The sequence below is a fragment of the Eptesicus fuscus genome, chromosome 9 (assembly GCF_027574615.1).
Source record: "Eptesicus fuscus isolate TK198812 chromosome 9, DD_ASM_mEF_20220401, whole genome shotgun sequence".
NCBI lineage: Eukaryota > Metazoa > Chordata > Mammalia > Chiroptera > Vespertilionidae > Eptesicus > Eptesicus fuscus.
Genome location: NC_072481.1, coordinates 15,541,050 through 15,559,123, shown reverse-complemented (window position 1 = coordinate 15,559,123; position 18,074 = coordinate 15,541,050). Strand labels below are relative to the sequence as shown.

General features: G+C 60.2%; 1 protein-coding gene and 1 long non-coding RNA gene across 3 annotated transcripts; one reads left to right on the top strand and one right to left on the bottom strand.

Moving 5' to 3' along the window:
• Nucleotides 1-920: 920 nt before the first annotated feature.
• Nucleotides 921-14,780, bottom strand: SELENON (selenoprotein N). Its single transcript, XM_054721147.1, has 12 exons — nt 14,589-14,780; nt 14,061-14,178; nt 10,760-10,893; nt 8,831-9,043; nt 8,542-8,666; nt 7,910-8,047; nt 6,379-6,460; nt 5,797-5,985; nt 5,387-5,492; nt 4,361-4,473; nt 4,166-4,267; nt 921-2,958 (listed from the first exon to the last, which is right to left on the bottom strand). The coding sequence occupies exons 1-12, from the start codon at nt 14,778-14,780 to the stop codon at nt 2,788-2,790; spliced, it is 1,683 nt and encodes a 560-aa protein (XP_054577122.1). The 3' UTR covers nt 921-2,787.
• Nucleotides 14,781-14,902: 122 nt separating this feature from the next.
• On the top strand, nt 14,903-17,009 carry LOC114233915 (uncharacterized). Of its 2 annotated transcripts, none has more exons than XR_008556996.1 (3): nt 14,903-15,453; nt 15,662-15,852; nt 16,684-17,009. It is a non-coding gene; the product is annotated as an uncharacterized LOC114233915 (long non-coding RNA). The 2 variants fall into 2 exon arrangements; XR_008556995.1 differs by lacking the exon at nt 16,684-17,009 and adding an exon at nt 16,452-16,515.
• The last annotated feature ends 1,065 nt before the right edge of the window (nt 17,010-18,074 follow it).

Here is an 18,074-nt window from a genome sequence, read left to right as displayed (position 1 = left end):
CTTGGGTAAGGAGTCCATACTTGCTTTAATGTTCTGCTGTTGCAGAACATTATTTTAAAAACAAGCATTTTCATTTTGCACTGGATCCTGCAAATTATGTGAGGTGGTCCTGGCCAGAGGCCTCAGAGGTGTTCCCTGAGCCCTGCCATATTTCAAATGATGTTGACTTCTAGGTCCAGCCCTTTTTCCAGGATGGCAAGCTGTTGCTTAATCATTGATTTCACCTCCAGGGCAATGGCAGATCTGGCAAATCCACCCTCGCTGTCTTTCCTGGACGTGGTAGATGCTGTCTTGGTGCCCCACCCAGGTCCCCTTTACTCTGCCAGTGAATCCATTCTCCAGCTGTGTCGGCTACTCACAGCTGCCCCCTTTTCTGGAATATTGCCCTGGCAGGAGGGAGAACGGAGGCCCCATCCTGGGAAGTTACTCCACCCCCCACCCTCCCAGCCAATGACTGACTGATCCAGGTTACAGAAAGCTGCTTCAACTCTGTGGTGTGGTTTATGCTCCAGAGCCTTTCCCTGTGAGCAGGCCAAGGCCAGGCTTTGATTCTATCCCTGCCCAGCGTTTTCCCTTTCCCCTTTCGGTTTCACTCTTTTTATAGTTTTTTTCTGAAGTGCACTCCCTCAAAAAATAAAAAATTACCTAATGCCTGTCTTGAGCTGTGCTTTTAAGACAATGGGTTTAACTTTATAAACGCAGCATCAGATTCTAAATATAGTGAGTTCCACTAGGAGGGCCATCACAAAATTATTTTCAGAAAGGCACTCAAGCCCTCTGGTGACAGGTAAGATAGACCCCAAAGGCATTCCAGCAACGTTCCCTAGCCCACCAGGCAAGCCAAATCCCACAAGAGTCATACCAAGGACAAAACTGAAGTGTTAACATCCCACTCAAAGGAAAGGCACTTCAAACCACCCTCGTATCTTCAATTTTATTATAGGACGTGTTGGGGAGAGTGAGGAAAGTGGCAGAGGTGTGACAAGAGGGCAGCTGGGGGCCCTCCCCCCCACGAGCTTCGAGGCACATGGGGGTCAGGCAGAAGCATCTGATGAGGATGCTGAAAGCCCGAACAATCAGTCCCTCACTGCCAGCCGTGCTTGGCAGCACTGGGAAAGGCTTCGGGCCGTCCCTCCCTGTGAAGGGCATGGTGCCTGCCTCCCAGAGGACACGAACTTGGCTGAGCTCGCTAACTCCTGCCTCATTTGGTCTAGAGATCAGAAGGGAACGAGTCATTGGCTTGAAAGGGTTTCTTTTTCACCTCAGTGAAAACAGGCAGGGGCGTGGTAAGGGTGCAAAACACCCGCAACCAAGACTCAGGCCGCATCTCAACTCTACCACTGAGGGACGCTGGGCAAGTCAGCTTGTTTTCCCGAGACTCGGTTTCTTCATCTGCAAAATGGGAACAATTAATATCTCCCTCAAAGGCTTGTGGTGAGGATTAAATGAGAAAAGACGTGTAATCTTAACCAAGTGCCTCAGCTGGAGAAGGCCTGGGACTGTGTCTGAGGAAGCGCCTGCCTGCCTTCTCTTCCAGGTTTAAGGATGGGGAGCAGGCTTGGCCGCAAGGCCTTAGTGAAAGGCCTGGGCCCTCCTGGGCTGAGGGAGAGCAAGGGTGCACTGACCCTCTGAGGACTGTTCTTAAAAAACTAGAAGAGAAGGGAGAGAGGACTGTTCCCTCCCATGGTGCAGCTGCAGAGACATCAGGCTGGGTCCATCTAGGATTTCGGATCCAGCCGTCATGGGCAGCTGCTGGAGGAAGCCTTGCCCCTTCCTTCTCCTTAGCGCGGGGCTGTAAAAATACCTACAAACGGCGAGGAAGTTCACGTAAAAACACTTCCCTGTGTGTATAAAAGAGACTGGCCGTGCTCAGTGGCTTGGGATGCGAACTGAGGCCCCAAGCTTGGCCAGGGAGTGTCAGCACCCTGCGGGGTGGACAAGCTGGTCTGGGCGGCCCTGTTCCCTGGCGGGGCTACACTCCTGTGGAACTGAGGTCTCAGGGCCACACCCGGGCTCTGATTCCAGCAGAGCCCCTGCGACCCTGTGCTGAGGTGGGCGGGGCTGGGCGGGGGTGGTGCCTTGGGTCTGGGCCTCAGGGACCCCCTTCCTAAGGGCAGATCTTCCCAGGCAGCTGGCCTCCAGCAAGTCCCCAACCAGGCTTGGGGTCCTCTCATTAAGTCAAATAGACTAGACTGGTCTGGGGAGCCAAGGTGTGGGGTACTGTATGGTTTCTGCTTCTGAAGGAGGGTTCTGCTCAGACTCCAGATGGCTGTCTCTTGTGAGCCTGACCCACCGGCGGCCGGGCACAGGAGGACAGCGAGGGCTGTGGCCAGGAAGAAGGCTCCGGACAAAAACAGGGGCACTTCTCTGGCACCCCACCCCACGCCAGGGCTTCTTGATGTTCCTTTTGGGGAGGGGTGAAAGTAGGGGGAAAGGGGTGGCCCACTTCTCCCTATTCTTCACCCCACAAGGGCCTGGACAATGTGTCCGAGAGAGTGCCGTCAGGGAAATGACCCCAGGCTCCGTTTTGGGGGGACCCAAGCAGCTTCTGGAGCCAGGTGGGTAGTAAAGGGCTGATGGTGGCAGCTGGGGCTAGAGGTTCACCCACCGGCCAGCCCAGGCGCCTCCTTGCCAACTCCCCCCAAATAGATGCCAAGTGAGGAGAGCCACCTTAGTTGACCCCCGACCTCACAGGCATCCTGGGAGTGGTGGGGTGGGAGGAGCCTCGTTGCTGGAGGCCTTTCTGCCCAGCTCCCCGCCCCCCCTTCTCAGGGCCCGGGGCGGCCACTAGGGCTGGAGGAGGGGCAGGCCGCGCCGCAGGCCCTCCTTCAGGAACTGCATGTAGGTGGCCGTGGACGGGTCTTCAAAGGTGGACGCGAAGCTGAAGGCGTTGTTCTCCACGTCCTCAGGCTTCATGGAGGTGATGTCCAAGAAGTGGTTGGCGTTGATGTGGTGGACCTTGGAGAAAGGCTGGGTGAGGTGCAGAGCCCCCCAGGCTCAGAGCCCCCCTGCTCCGTCTGCTCGCCGCTCGTGGGAGAAGTGGCCACTCTCAGGCCTCAACTGCCCTCACTGAGGCGGACGGCAGCCAGGCAGAGCCCTGTCGGAACCCGACCCCGGGGCTGGCTGCCTCCCTCCCCGCCTCTGCTCACACAGGGCCCTCTGACCACAGAGCTCACACACCTCGTCCACTAGCAGAAAACCTAATGCCCTTCAATTCACCTTTCCCTCGCCCCCACCCCTTCTCTGCTCCCGGGACCCCTGAACTCTGCTCCCCTCTGTCAGGAAGAGCGGGAGATGCTGAGGCCCAGGCAGACCTAATTTCAAAGCCAGCTACACTGCTTTCCTTTTTTAAAAAAATTCTCACCCGAGGATATGTTTTTTTCTTTTTCTTTTTTTTAGAGAGAGGAAGGGAGAGAGAAACATTGATCAGTTGCTTCCTGTACATGCCCATACGCACTCCGAGCAGGGACTGAATCCAAAACCCCGGTATGTGCCCTGACCTGGAATTGAACCTGCGGCCTTTTGGTGTCCGGGACGATGCTCCAACCTATGCAGCCACCGGCCAGGGCCCAGGACATTTCTTACTTGTGCAACTGTCTCCCAATCTCTGGGCCTTCGGAGCCTCGGATTCCTTGTTTGTAAAGCGGCTGTTTGCAATCATCTAGCTCCCAGCTGCTGTGAGAATCCAACTACAGGATGCGCTTGGGTGCTTGGAAGGGGCCCTCAGGGAGAGGTAGGGTCTTGATGTTTGGCTGGGCCTGGGGTGGGGTGGGGGTCCCTGGTCCCCTCTACCTGTCACAAGGCCTGGCCTGGCCCTCCTCCTTCCATCCCAGGGCTGACTGCAGTGGTCCAGGTGAGCCTTCCCTCCAGGCCCCGGTCCTTTCCACGCTGCTGCTGCACTGTGCCTACTGCTCCCTGGCCCCCTAGGTGCTGTTGGGGTCCCCCTTCCCAGAGGAGTGTCCTGACCGCTGCACAAGGCAGGCAGACTGGGCATCAGGATTCCCATTTTATAGATGTGACCACTGAGGCGCAGGCTGGCTAAGAGCCCAGCTAGGAAGTGGGGGAGCCAGACCCGAAGCCTGATGAGGTCTGTGAGCCTGTGCCCTGGCTGGCTGCTTCCTCTACCCACAGTGCCAGGCCTGGGCTGCGGTAGTGGGGGACCTACCACGGTGCCGTTGGGCAGGCAGATCATCATCTCCACGGGGAAGCTGTACTTCTCCAGGTGCAGGTCTGCCAGCTGCTTGTGGGACGGGTTCTCCCGGTTGTTCTGTGGGGACAGCGGGGCACACTCTTGAGGCCTTGGCCCCCAGCATTGTCCTGGGGGCTCCCAAGAGGCTGTTCCCATCCACCCTCCACTCACTTGCAGGTCCTCCAGCTCCTTCACCAGGGACCAGGTGCTAATGAAGCTCTCGTTGAGGAGGGCAAGGATGGGCGAACTTTCCAGGACCGTCTCCCGGAGAGTCCGCCCTGAACCTGTGCAGGGAGAGGCAAGGCCGGGAGAGTGAGGCAACCCCACGTCTCGCTGGGTTTCAATCAGCAAATAACCTCATGGACTACGCACCCAGGTGAAATAAGAGTCTGTAGGTGCTGAATAAATGGCAGCTGTAACTCACATCGAGAACATCCTGGCACCCAGGTGGACACTTAGGGTGAGCCCTACCCAGGGACCTGCAGTCCCAAATCCACAAAACTGTGCCCCAGGCCTTTGCAGACTGTTCTTCCTCCTGTCACTTGACAAACTCCTACCCATCCTTCAGTCTCATCTTAAATGTCACTCTCAGAAGCCTCCCCTGGCCCCCCAGTCACACACCCTCGTGCCCCCGGACCTGCCGGTGTAACGCTGCAAGGCCCCCAGCACCCAGCCTAGGGCGGGGCCAGGAGGCCCAGGATGTTAGCTGATTGACTGGGCGAGGACAGCCTCCTCGTTTTACTCATCTTCGGACCCACGGGGTGACACCCAAAGAATCTGGCGCCCAGCAGGACTCCAGCAGATGCTCTGAGTACGCGAATGCCTGCCCAGCCTCGGCTCTGCCTCTGTCATCTCTGTGTGCCACACGGTGCAGAGCACAGGCGCTTTCCCAGCCATTGCTCCTCCCTCCGGGCGGTAAGCACGCTTCCCTCCTCTACTGTGAGAAAACGGAGGCTCAGGGAGAAGTCACCTGGCCAAGGTTTCTAAGCTGAAAATGGCGGAGTTGGGCTCAGCTTGTATCCAGCAGCTTCCTCTGAGCTCAGCACAGAAACCTCCCCAGCCCTCACCCTGCCCCTGCCCTGTGCAGTCCCCTCATGCTCCTACAGGGGAGGCCCAAGGCCTTAGAGCCTCCTGTACCCCACAAAGTGTGAGTTTCTCCCATCCTCCCGTGGGGAGGGCCAGGCCTCTCTCACTCACCTCAGCAGGACTGGTCGTCCAGGGCCCCCCACAGCAGGATCGAGTGCACCAGCTTGTTCTGGGCCTTGGCGTGGTCGAAGGCCTCGGTGAACGGCAGGTAGGTGACCTGGGGCCAAGCCGAGAGAGAAGCTACTGTGGGCAGCCAGGGTCCCATTCAGGTGCCGGGTGTGTAATGTGTATGTGTGTATATGCATGTATAGTGTGTGTGTGTGTGAGAGAGAGAGAGAAGGGGTGCTGCTGAGATGGGGACACCTCCTCCAAGTTCTAAATGGCAAAGGGAGGCTCCCCAGGCACCCTGGGCCCCGCAGGGAGAAAGCCCAAGTAGCAAGCCCTCCACACAGCCCAGCGGCCTGTGCCCACCTGCTGCTCCCACAGCTCCAGCCCCTGCCCTCACGCATGCCCAGCCTCACCTTCTTGAAGGGGTACATGGCCACCTCCAGGCGCCGGGCAGCCTCCTCCCAGCTCAGCTCCTGCTGCCACCTGATCTCCTCAAAAACAAACTGGAGGGGCTCCCCTGAGGGCAGGCGGCTGTCAATCATGTTGCCATCCTCATCCAGGATCACAGAGGGTATTGAGGGGCCTGTGGCCTCCAGCTCCATCTAGGCCGGAGGTCAGTGAGGGATGGCCTCAGTGAGGGATGTCTCAGAGATGGGCAAGAATCCCCAAGGGGCCCCGGGAGACCCTCAAAGACACCCCATTCATCGCAGAGGTGGGGAAACGGAGGCCCAGGGAAGGGGGGCCCGGTCAAGGCTGCGCAGGGAGCCAGGCCAGGGTCCAGCCAGGGCTCCTTCCCTGCGGGAAGCTGTCTGAGGGCCGTGGCGGATGTTGGGTTCCGTGTGCAGAAACAGGTGCCAGGAGCTCCGTCCTGCACCCTGCACTGCCCTGAGGCTCCGCGCCAGCTGGGCACCCCCTCAGCCAGGCTGAGCGGCCCTGCGACAGCCTCGCAGAGGAGCCCGGCCTTCCTCGCCGGGCAGGGACCGGGGTGCGCTCACCTGGGGTATGTAGCCGATGTCCACCTCCATATTGCTGTTCTCGCTGGCCCCATACAGCCACTCCATGTCCACATTCAGAGACCTGGAGCCGGGCGGGAGGGTGGCCGGGGCCAAGCACCGTTAGCAAGGCCCCCGGACCACAGGCCGGGCATTGGTGCTGAAAGCACACGGCTGTCCCCGTTTTACAGATGAGGACACCGAGGCTTGGCAAGCGGAACCCAGGGCTCAGAGCTGCTGGGACTCGGATTGCAGAGCCCGGGCCTGGCCTCTCCCTGGGCTGCTGCGCCTCCTAAGACGGCAAGGCACCCCCTCCAGGGCCCGGCCTTCACCGTTCACCAAGGGCTTCCCACCCATGACTCTTGTATTGCCCTCGGCCCCTCCGGGCAGAGGTCACCGGTGCATCCCCCAGGCCACAGGGGAGTGGAGTGAAACCTGGCACAGTCCTCCAGCAGGTCTGGCCAGACCAGGTGCCACCTGCAGGTCTGCCACATGGGGGCGCCCGAGGACTGGCAACCAACCACTTTGGGCACAGTGAGCCGGTGCCCTGGGAAGGGGTTAGCAGTCCCTGGGCCTGGTCATTTGCCCCTCTCCTTCTGTTGCATCCAGCCTAGGACCCCCACCTCCAACCCTGGGGTGGAGGCAGGTGTGGCCTGGCCTGAGCCTGTGCAACTCAGGTGCTTGCCTGCTGAGCGGCGGGAGGAGGAGGAAAAGGAGCGAGAGGTGGCCACTCTGTTCCTTGGGGCAACACTCTCCATCCCCTCAGCCCTGCCAGCCTCCTGTCTAGAAAATGAGGGAACTGGGGCCCAGAGAGGGCCAGGGCCTTGCCCACAGACATGCGGTCCGCTGGTGTCACGGCTGAAACTTAACTCGGGGCCTCCCTGCTCCCAGCCCACATTGTGTCCCTGTACAGTCACTAAGCAGCCACTTGGGAATCAGGAAAGACCTGAAACCCGGGTCTCCAGGTCCCCTGCCCCCCAACTCCCTCAACAAGAGGCTGACCCTGAGCCAGTCGGGCAGGTAGGCAGTGGCTGGCACAGGGCCATCCCAGGAGCCCCCTGAGACCCAGTGGTGGCAACTACTGGCAGTGAGGGCCTGCTGCCCTCAGGCCTTTGCATGTGCTGTTCCCTCTGCCTGGCTAAACCCTCCGCACCCCCCAGGTCTCTGCTTAGATGCCCCTTTCTCTCAGAAGCCTTCTAGACCCCAACCAGCCGAGCCCCTGCCCAGCTGCTGGCCTCCCCCTAGGGCGGTATGAGCAGGCGGTGGCTATGGGTCAGCATTAGGAGGGGGGGCGGCTCCAGCTGCACTGGGTCCTGGGCACAGAGTTGGTGGGCCAGGCCCATGCAGCATCTGGGACATGCTTGTCAAGTGATGAAATGACCCTCCTCCATCTGCCTCAAGCCGCCTCTTCCTGGTCAGCTCCAGGTCCCTCCCTAGAGAGGTGGCTCTGGGAGCAAAGAAGGGGCAGAGACTGAGGGGGCCTCTGGCCACCGTTTCCAACCCTGGAGCTGGAGGCTTGGGCCGAAGTCCCCACCTGTGGTTGGGCACGAAGAGCCGGAAGTCACGGACGTGGGTGGCATCTTTGGAGAGGATGATGTGGCCGGTGAACTGGCCGGGCGAGAACCAGAAGGGGAAGTCGGGCGGCTCACTGAGCTGGAACTCGGCGTGGATCCTGGAGGGGGGAAGGCGCCCAGCTGGAAGCAGGCCCCCCACATCTGCCCCAAAGCCTGGGACCCAGGCTCTGTGTTGGGGACAGGGCTGGGCAGGGGGCCAGGAGAGTGTGGGGCAGGGAGAAGGCACGGGCCTCCAAGCACCGCCCATCCCCAGGGCCTGGTTCACATGCAGCCTTCGGAAGCCTCGCCTGACCCTCCTCTGAGCTCACACAGGCTCCGGTGTGACTGGGTCACAGCTCCTTACACCCCCTTCTGTGGGCGGCCACCACAGCCACCAGCCCTGTGCTAAGCTCACTGCGCACTTTCCTCCAGGAGGAAGTCACCCCGCCCCATCCTCACCGGGGGAAGCTGAGGCTCAGAGCCCAAGACCCCAGGTGCCGAGTGGTGGAGGGGGGCTCTGAGCCAGGCCTGCCTTCCGTTAGCTGAGCCCCTGAGCTGCCTGGAGCCCCAGGTCCCCAGAGGGAGGGAAGGCCGGGCTGCGAGGGCCACGCACCGGAACACCACGGTGTAGTAGAAGTCGCTGACGGCCGTCAGGCAGGCCACTGCCCCCTGCGGGGCGAAGCGGGTCTTCACGAAGGGCCGCGGGTGGAACATGCTCAGGAGCCGGTGGATGATGACCTAGGGCAGCGCAGCGGGACCCAGTGGCTGTGGGCCTGCGGGCCTGGGGTTCAGGGTGGAGGCGGGTCCGGAGGGAGGTGGACAGCAGGGGGGTGGGCCTGGCACAGGGTCCCGGTGCAGACCGGGCGGGTGCAGGGCCCAGGGCTCCCCTGGGCTCCCCTCACCTCCTTTCCCTTGGGCGGCGGCGGGTAGAAGCGGTTGTTGGACAGGTAGCCGGTGAAGACGCTCAGCTCGCTGGGGATGATCCACCAGGGCTCGCCCAGCTCTGCCTGGCCCCGCGGCGGCAGGAAGGGCCGGAAGTGGCGGGCGGCAAACTGCGCACTCGGCGAGGCTGCGGTTGTCCAGTTGCGGAGGCCGGACAGGGCCAGGCGGGAGACCTGGGCCGGGAAAGCCGAAGCTCTGGGGCACGAGCACCGCGACCTGGGGGTCCCTGTCCCGTGTGCGGAGGAGGCTAAGGTCAGAGACTGGGTTTGGAGCTAAGTCTGAGGAGAGAGGCAGCCACCGCCTTTTGGGGGAGGAAAGGCCACCCCCAGAGGGCGCCTGGGCCACCCTGGCTGGGTACCCGGCTCACGTCTATCCGATGAGCCGCCAGAGACCGGCCTGGAGTGGAGCGCGCGGGCCCCCTGCCGAGCACCCCCTTCGGCAGCTCCTCCCCGCCCTTCGGGGCTACAGGGGTGTCCCTTCCCACCGAGGCCTCAGCCCCACGACCTTGAGTGCCTGGCTCCCCGGGGACACTCAGCCACCAGGAAGCTGCCTCTGTGACAGCAGCAGGTCCCTTTCCCGTCCCCACCGCGATGGCGATGGCGGTGGGTGGGGCACAGGCTCAGAGAGAGGGGGAACTGGGAAGAGAGGGGCAGGGAGCTCCCACTGAGGGGGGCGGAACAGGCAGGTCCTCACGGCAGCACTGGCTGTGCAGGGCCAGGCATCGCCCGCCCGCCCGTTGGTCCTGCTCACAGGGTCCCGCTCACGGGCTGGCAAGCCCTGCAGGGGAGCTGCCTGCAAAAGGGGCGGGGCTCTGCGGGGGGGGGGGCGGACTGGGGTGCTGCTCCTCACCCACCTCCCCTGTAAGTGCAGGTTCTCACTGCTCTGCAGGGGATTCATTTGCTCATTTAGCTTCAACCCAACTCTAGGCTCATCACCACCAAACCCATCTCCACCCAGAACTTTGCATGGAAGGTCAAACCTGGGCTCAAACCACTTCCTGGACTCCCCCTGACATCCCCTAAGTGCCTCAACTTCCGTCTGTCCAAACTGCCCCCCTCTGTCTCCACCAGACCTGCTTCCTTCCTCCGGTCCATGGGGCTAACGGCCACCACACACCTGGCCACCGGCCCGAAGCCTGAGTCATCCTCCCTGTCACTTTCCATTAGTAGCCACGCCCTGCGCCTCCCACCCGCATCCTCCAGGCTGTCCTTCCTCCATCACCTGCTCTCAGGGTCCTCATCCGGGGATGTTTAGGTCCCAGGATGGGCTTGGACCTTGTCCATAGGACCTCGGGCCCGAGCGGGGCTGGTCAGCAAAGCGTTTGTCAGGCATCCTCCCCACCCCACAACCCCTGCCAGGGGCAGAACCTCAGGTCTGAGTCATCAGAGTTCAACGGAGCACCTGTCAGGTGCGGGGCATCGTGCTAGGGGCCTGGGGATGGGGTGACAAACGTGGGGGACACAGGCCTGGCCCTCAGCAAACACAGCCTGCGGGGAAAAGACGGACTTGCAGAAAGCAATGATTCTAATGAGGCGGCGGCACCACAGTCTCCAGTGCACTTGCTGTGTCCTCCAACCAGTCCCTCCTGCCCTGCCTCACCTGCCTCACCCTCCTCCTCCTGCACTGTCAGGGGTCACTGCTCCTGGGTTCCAGGCTCATGCTTATCCCTCCTGCCTCCCCCACCGACTGTGTGCCTGGACCACAGGGATGGCATCGCACTCGCCTCGGGACCCCCGGGGCCTGGCGCACGGGGTGCACAGAGGGCAGCTGATAAGGGAAGACGGAGAGGAAAGATGAACACAGCCCCGTTCTCAGGTGGCGAGTGCACACAGATGGCCCTCCTATCTGAGGTCCCGCCTGTGGGGACCCCTTGCCCCACCCCAACTCACCCCTAGGAACCCGTCTTTGCTCTTGGTCATGGACTCCGGGAGCAGAGGCTGGAATCGGGCTTCTATGGTGAGTGTCTCCTCACTGGGGTCAGGGGGCAGCTCCTCCTCCTCGTAGCTGGTTGTAGGAGTTGACCCTACGAGACACAGACGGGGAGGGCCCTGCCCTTAGGCATCCACTCTGGCCAGTGACTAAGGGAACTAGGCCTGGAGCTGGGGGGTAACAGGTAGCAATCGCCCAAGTAAGAACCAACACGTGTCACATTTTCGTGTCCGAGTAGCCCTGGGAGGCAGACAACATCACTACCAACTCCCATGTGATGAATGAGAAACTGGAGGCTCAGAGAGGTGGTTTCACTTCTCCAAGGTCACACAGCGAGGCAGTCGGGGAGTCAGGGTTCAAACCCAGGCCGGTGTCACTCCAAACCCACGATTAACCACGACCCTCTTCTGGGGGAGGTAAGATCTCGGAGCCTCAGCCTCCTCCAAGAAGGAAGCAAGGAACAGAACCAGGCCACCTTCGTGTCATGGGAAGAGCACTGGTTTGGGGGTGAGGAGACGCGCTTCTCCCTGAGTTCCTGGGTGGCATCGTTTCCACGTGTGTATGAGGAGGGCTGGGCTGGCAGTGGCTGACCTTGATTTCTCAGATCTCTTCCTGCTCAGAGAGGGGCCGACTAAGTCTGTAACCTTTCAAGTGTAGAAGGAGTCGTGATGAAGGTTTAAGGGAGAAAGGAAGCCTATTTCAAAGGAGGTGACGAAGAGAAGGGCAGGGCCCCAGGACACAGAACGGAATAAAGCAGCGGGGGGTCCTGTCATACCCGCTCTCCCAGGGCAGGTTCCTGGTAGGGACCACGCGTGGTGGCATCTGCTGACAGACTGCATGATGTCAGGTGTCACTGCTCCTGGGTTCCAGGCTCATGCTTATCCCTCCTGCCTCCCCCACCGACTGTGTGCCTGGACCGCAGGGATGGTCCAGGAGACAGGGCTGGGCAGGGGGCCAGGAGAGTGTGGGGCAGGGAGAAGGCAGTTCTTTTTTTTTTTCGAAGCAGTTCTTTTTTTTTAAATTAAATATATTTTATTGATTTTTTACAGAGAGGAAGGGAGAGGGATAGAGAATTAGAAACATCGATGAGGGAGAAACATCCATCAGCTGCCTCCTGCACACCCCCCACTGGGGATGTGCCCGCAACCAAGGTACATGCCCTTGACTGGAATCGAACCTGGGACCCTTGAGTCCGCAGTCCGACGCTCTATCCACTGAGCCAAACCGGTCAGGGCTCGAAGCAGTTCTTAACCGGGACCATCAGAATCCCCCAGGATGCTTTCTGCGCTTCCCGATGCCCAGAGCCCATCTCAGACCTGCCGAGCAGGAACCCAAGGGGCTGGAATCAGCCAACTGCCCTTCTAACTGGCACCCCCAGGGCACCCGATGCAAATCCCAGTCCTAAAGATTCACTGACATTTCTGCATTTGTAAGTCAATGCGGCAAATCTTCCCTAAAACCCAGCCATCTGGGGCCCTCAGAGGAAGGGACAGTAGGCACGAACAGGGTTATTAGCCTGCTTGCTTATTTTACTGTTGTCCAGATTATTATTAATAATAATGCCCAGCATTTTATGGCCCTTTTGTTTTTCAATAAAAAGTTTTATTTCCTGGCTTATAAGTAACAGTTGCTCATTATAGACAGTCTGTGAAACTTGTAAGGTGTAAAGCAGAAAATTAAACACTCATAACTGTACCAACTAGAGAGGCTGTTGGCCCCTTGTCACGGCTTAGATTTGGTGTTTTGTGGTTTTTGTTTTTTTTTTTAATTTTGTTTTCCCAAAACTTGGTCCAGTTTTGCACTCACAGTGGCCTCAAAGGTAAGGGGACTTATTTTTTAAAAATTAAAATGGCCCCCAAGCCCAGTAGGCTTGGCCAACATGGCATTCCTCTTGCTCACCGGCCATAAAAAAGGACGAGGAGGTGGCTGTGTGGGTGCGTGGAGGAGTGTGTCCAGATTAAGAGTTTGGAGCCAGTCCTCGGGGGGCTGACCTGCACACCTGCCATCTGCTTTTACCACAGGACGGGCTGTCACGGAGACACGGGCCCACGTCCGCTCTGGCAAATCAGCAGCTTCCCTCTGACTCTCCTCCTCTGGCCGTGACCACAGCCACCGGCCCACCCCGAGACCCAGAGAGCTCAACACGGGCTTTGGTGCTTCCTCACCGGAGAGCAGCGGGCATCTCTCTTGCCTTTCCCATCAACTGACCTCCTTACACGGGGCCACTTGGGTAACAAGTAGACGCCCAAGATCGTAAGTTCAAGAAATGTCACCAGAAATGGACACAGAGGTTGGGGTGGTGGTGAGAGAGCATTTTACAGTTCACTAGAAGCCTGGTACATGAATTGGTGCATGGGTGGGGTCCCTCGGCCTAGCCGGCGATTGGGCGGATCGGGGTCTCGCCCAGTCCCGATCGGGACCCATCGGCGCACTGACCACCAGGGGGCAGCTCCTGTGTTGAGCGTCTGCCCCCTGGTAGTCAGTGCTCGTCATAGCAACCGGTTGTTCGGTCGTTCAGTCGCTTAGGCTTCTATATATGTAGATTAGATGCTTCAGGCCTTCACCTTTATAAAACAACAATCACAAAAATCCAACAACCACTGGTTACAGCCAGGCAAAAATGGGTAGCGAGAATGGGACAGGCATCTGGCAGCACCTAAGAGTTTTAATGTCTAGTAAAATAATCAGAATAGCTCCTATGGACTATCTACTGCTTACCAGCCCCGGGCTGATACTCTCCAAGCCTGAAATCTGTGAGCTGGGGCAGGACCGGGAGCCAGGTGGCCCTGGCTCTGCACCTTCCAGGTTGGGCAGGCCGGTGACCTCCCTGTGCCATCTCCCAAACGGTAACCATGGGGATGTGACAGTGTGAGCCTCACAGGGCACTGCAAAGAGTAAAGAGAGAACGCACATGAGGTGCCTAAAGCCATGTCCGCCCCGAGGAAGTGGTCAGGGAACGCTAACCAGTAATTCGCACGTGAGGAGTACAGACTGGAGTGCATGTGAGTGAGTGTGTGTGTGTGTGTGTGTGTGTGTGTGTGTGTGTGTGCAAGCAGCTTGCCCTCACCAGCAGCTGGAAAGTGTCAGGGCCAGGGTGACCCCAGGGCTGCCAGGACCCACAGTCTCCCTCTGCTTCCGGGGGGGGGGGGGGGGGGGGCGGGCCTGGGCTGAGAGCAGACCCGGCAGGCGAGAAGCAGAGGGCGGCGCCTGGCTCCCTCCTCCTACCTCTCCCCGCCTCTCCCCGCCTCTCCTCTCGGGTACCTGTCAGCTTCTCCGCGATGGGCCGGAACTCCTCGGGGCTGATGTACAGGTCCTGGTCCGAGTCCAAGGAGGAGAAGAGGAAGAGGCCTTCTGCCCCCAGGGCCTGCAGCGCCGCCTCCTGCCGGGGAAGGCGGGCTGGACCCAGCTGGACACCAGCTCCCGGAGGTCTCCCCACCCCTCAGGTCCTCCGTCTGAAGCCCCTCCCCCCACGGCCCCCTCTCTGGGCCCAGTCCTTCCTGTCCCCCCGCCCCCCCGCGGTCCCAGTGCTCCCGGCGCCCCCAGACGCCCTGGGTCCCCGCTTCACTCTGCCGGGTCCTGGGCCGCCGCCTCCTGCGGCCTGCCTCAGCCCTGCCTCCCTCCCCATCGGTCCCGCCACGGCGGCCCCACCCCGGACCCTCTGCCCTTCTCTTCCAGGCCGTGCACCCAGCCCACCGGTCCCTGGGCCCGTCCCCCTCCAGGCGCCCTTCCACCCGCCCCGGCCCCGCGCACCCCTCCCTCTCCCCTCCCGGCCCCCCCCGCCCCCCGGACCTGCCGCGCGGCCGCCTGGGCCTCGGTGTAGCGGGCAAAGGCCCGGGCGGCGGCGGCGGCAGCGGCGGCCGCGAGCAGGGCCCCGAGCAGCGCCAGGGCGCGAGCGCAGCGCGGCGGGGGCGCGGGGGGCGCGGGGGGCGCGGCGGGGCCGGGGCTGAGGGCCCCGCGCTCGCCTGGCCGGGACCGGCCCATGGCGGCGGCTCCGGGCGGCGGGACGCGGACGGGCGGGCGGGCGGCGGGGAGGGGCGGGGCGGGGCGGCCCGGGGGGCGGGGCGGGGCGGGCGGCCTCTGGGCGGCGGGGCCGCGACCCTCGGGGGCCGCGTGTCAAGGCGCCCGCCTCCCCCAGCGCCCGGCGCCGGTCGGAGCGAGTCAGGAAAGGGCTCCAGAGCCCCGGGCCGGCCCGCCGTCCTCAGGCCCGTCCTCCCGCCGTCTCCGCGCCTCCTCCCTGCCCATCAGCCTCCAAGCCCAAACCAGGCCGCGCATCCCACCCGCAGGCGGAGGCTGGAGCAATTCCAGGCGGACGGGGCCGAGGGGGCACCGCACAGCCCAGAGCTTCCTGGGGAGTGGGGTCCTGGGAATCGGGGTCCTGGGCCCCCGGCCTCGTGTCCACCCCGCTGGCCCTGCCCGTCCAGCAGCGGATGGGCAGCCCCTCTCCACTCGCTTCTAAAATGTCAGCTAGAAAGATGGCAGAGTTTAACGCTTACTCCCTTCACGGTCCCGCTGGAAGGCCACCTCTGCAATGGAGCAGGGATGGAGAACACGTGTCCAGGGCTCACAGGTGGGTGTGCAGGCCGGGCGCCCTCACCTGTCAGGGCCAAGCCTTCCCCGCCGCAAGGAGGAGTCAGAAGCCCTCCTGTGGGTTGAGGTGAGGAGGCAAACCTTCCCTGGTGGGGCTGGCTGTCCCTGGCCGCCCCTGCCCTGCTGGGCCTGCGTGGCACTGGCGTGGTTTTTCCCGAGAGCAACAGTGTGCATGCTTGGGAGTGACCTGGGGACTGGAGGTGGGTGGAAATGGAGGAAATACTTTCCTGTCTGTCAAGTCCCCAGGAGCTGGGGCTCTGTCTGCACTTTCCCAGGAGAGGGCAGCCTCTGGACGGAACCGAGCCCAGGGGAGCAGCGCCATCCTTGGAGAGGCCAAGCCCGCGCTGGTGCACCTGCCAGGTGTGGGAGGTCAGCGGGATCTACAGGCACTGAGCACCCACTGTGCAAGGCACTGGGTGTTGGGTGCCCTACGTGATCTCATTTTGCTCTCAAGCCACCGGGTGAGGTGAGGATGATTTGCCTCGTTTTAAAAGGAAGGGGCCTGAGTTCTGGCACCTAGGTTTATCTGAGTCAAATCTCTTTCCGTGATTACCTCCCAGGGGATGACCCAGCCGACTGCGTGGGGTCAGGGGCTTGCCTCTCCCACCACTGCTGTCCTTCATGGGTAACCAGGCATGACAGCACCATGCACGCAGGGCCCCATCTTCCCCACGCCACGCGGGACCTGGCACGTGGTGGGCACGCCTATGTCTTTTGGGTGAATGACTCCCAGGGACCAGGAGTTGTGGGTCCTGGGCCCAGCCCTTGCCCAGCGCTCTGGCCCCACATCCTCAGTGGCACCCTCTGAGGGCCTGACATCTGGTGTTGGCTTCCCAAGGCTTCCAACTGTGCCTCTTCCAGCTGGTTACCATTAATGTTTGGGGACACCCAGCATACGGCAGATGCCATTAGAAAAGCAAATTCCGTTCTATCAGGAAGCAAAGCTAACAGAGCACAAAGCAGGTTAGGAGGGGAAGATTGATGAGCCAAAGCCCCTGGAAAATAAACGAGGGAAGTTTTCTCTACCAGATAACTTTTATTTATTACACTTGCTTTTTGTTAAAGACACGGACACCCTGCCGGTCTCTGGACCCAGGGCTGGAGAGATGCGCTGCTGGGACTGGGAAGGTCAGCCGGGTGCTGGGGGTGGGTGGGTTTACAAGCCTCTGGGGCAAGGATCACCCCTGGGACTCGGCTCTGGGCTTCCATAGAGCTGCCCAGAGGCCAAGAGCAGCTGTTAGACCTGAGCAGGCCTCTCTGGGCCTCAGTTTCCTCCTCTGTGAATCGTTGCCTACAGGATTCATCAAGACTCCAGACGCCATGAAGAGGAAATATGAATTGGACCTCAACCTTCCCTGAAAGTAGAGACACCTCTGGGCCAGATCCTGGGGCACGCTCTCAGCATCTTCCTTCAGTCCTGCACCCCGATCTGAGCACCCCCCAAGGCCCTGGGACAGTCAACAAGTCTCCCTCCCAATTTCATAGACTCAGGGCCAACAAGATGCTTGCTCAGTGCGAAAGGCAGAAAATGTTCAGATTTATTGCTTTGAGAGTTCGGTCTGTCTCCTGGGCCTGGTTGACGCAGCTTCCTTCAGGTTTCAGAGCATTTTGTTAAAAAAAAAAAAAAATTCTGACAGCAATGTTTTGCCTCATATTTTCACAAGGCTTTATAGTTTACAAAGGACATTCACATAATAGCCATCATCACTATATGTACTGAATTTCTACACTGGGGAGCTCAACCCTTGAAATCACCCTCGTTTTCCACAGATGGGGAAGCAGAGGCTCAGAGAGGTTAAGGGCCTTGCCTCAGGTCACACAGCCCAGGGAAAGGTTTCACCCTGCTCTTGTTCTCTTCTGTCCTGCCACTCTGCTTTTCTCATCTTCAACCTGCCCTAATGCACAGTGGTCTGCAGATAGACAGTAAGTGAGAAAACAAAACAAAATAAAAGCCAGAGGCTTTTGCAGAAAACAATCAGAGGCTGGGATGAGTATAAAAATAACCAGGGATGTTCAAGGGAAGATTGTTTTTGTAATGATGCCACTGGTGGAGGGTCAGGGAGTCAGAGAGCAGAGGCCAGGCTTTCTAAGTTCTGAGACTGCGCTGTCCAGATCGGCGACCAGGAACCACACGTGCCTATTCATAGTTAATGAAAATGAAACAAAATTAAATACTTCATTCCTCAGCCTGGCCAGTGTGGCTCAGTGGTTGAGCCGTTGACCTATGAACCAGGAGGTCACGGTTCAGTTCCCAGTGTGGGGCATGCAGGAGGCAGCCGGTCAATGATTCTCTCTCATCACTGATGTTTCTATCTCTCACTCTCCCTTCCTCTCTGAAATCAGTAAAAATATATTTAAAAAATTCGTTCCTCAGTTGCACTTGCCATTTTAAGCGCTCCACATCCACCTGTGGCTACCCTGCTGGACGGCACAGGTACGGGACATTTCCATTGTCACAGGAAGCTCTACTGGGCAGCGTGGCTCCAAGCCACCTGCAAGCCTGCTCCTTTCCTCTCCTGACGGCCCTGGAGGAGGGGGAGCTGCTGGGCAGGCAATAGCCACGCCTGTTTCAAGGTCGCTTCTTCTGCAGCCAAGGTCCCTATAGATGCCATCCCAGCATCCAAGTCCCCCTGTTCTCCTCTGGAGAGGTTACAACTCCAGGATGCAGACACAAGGCAGACACCGAAG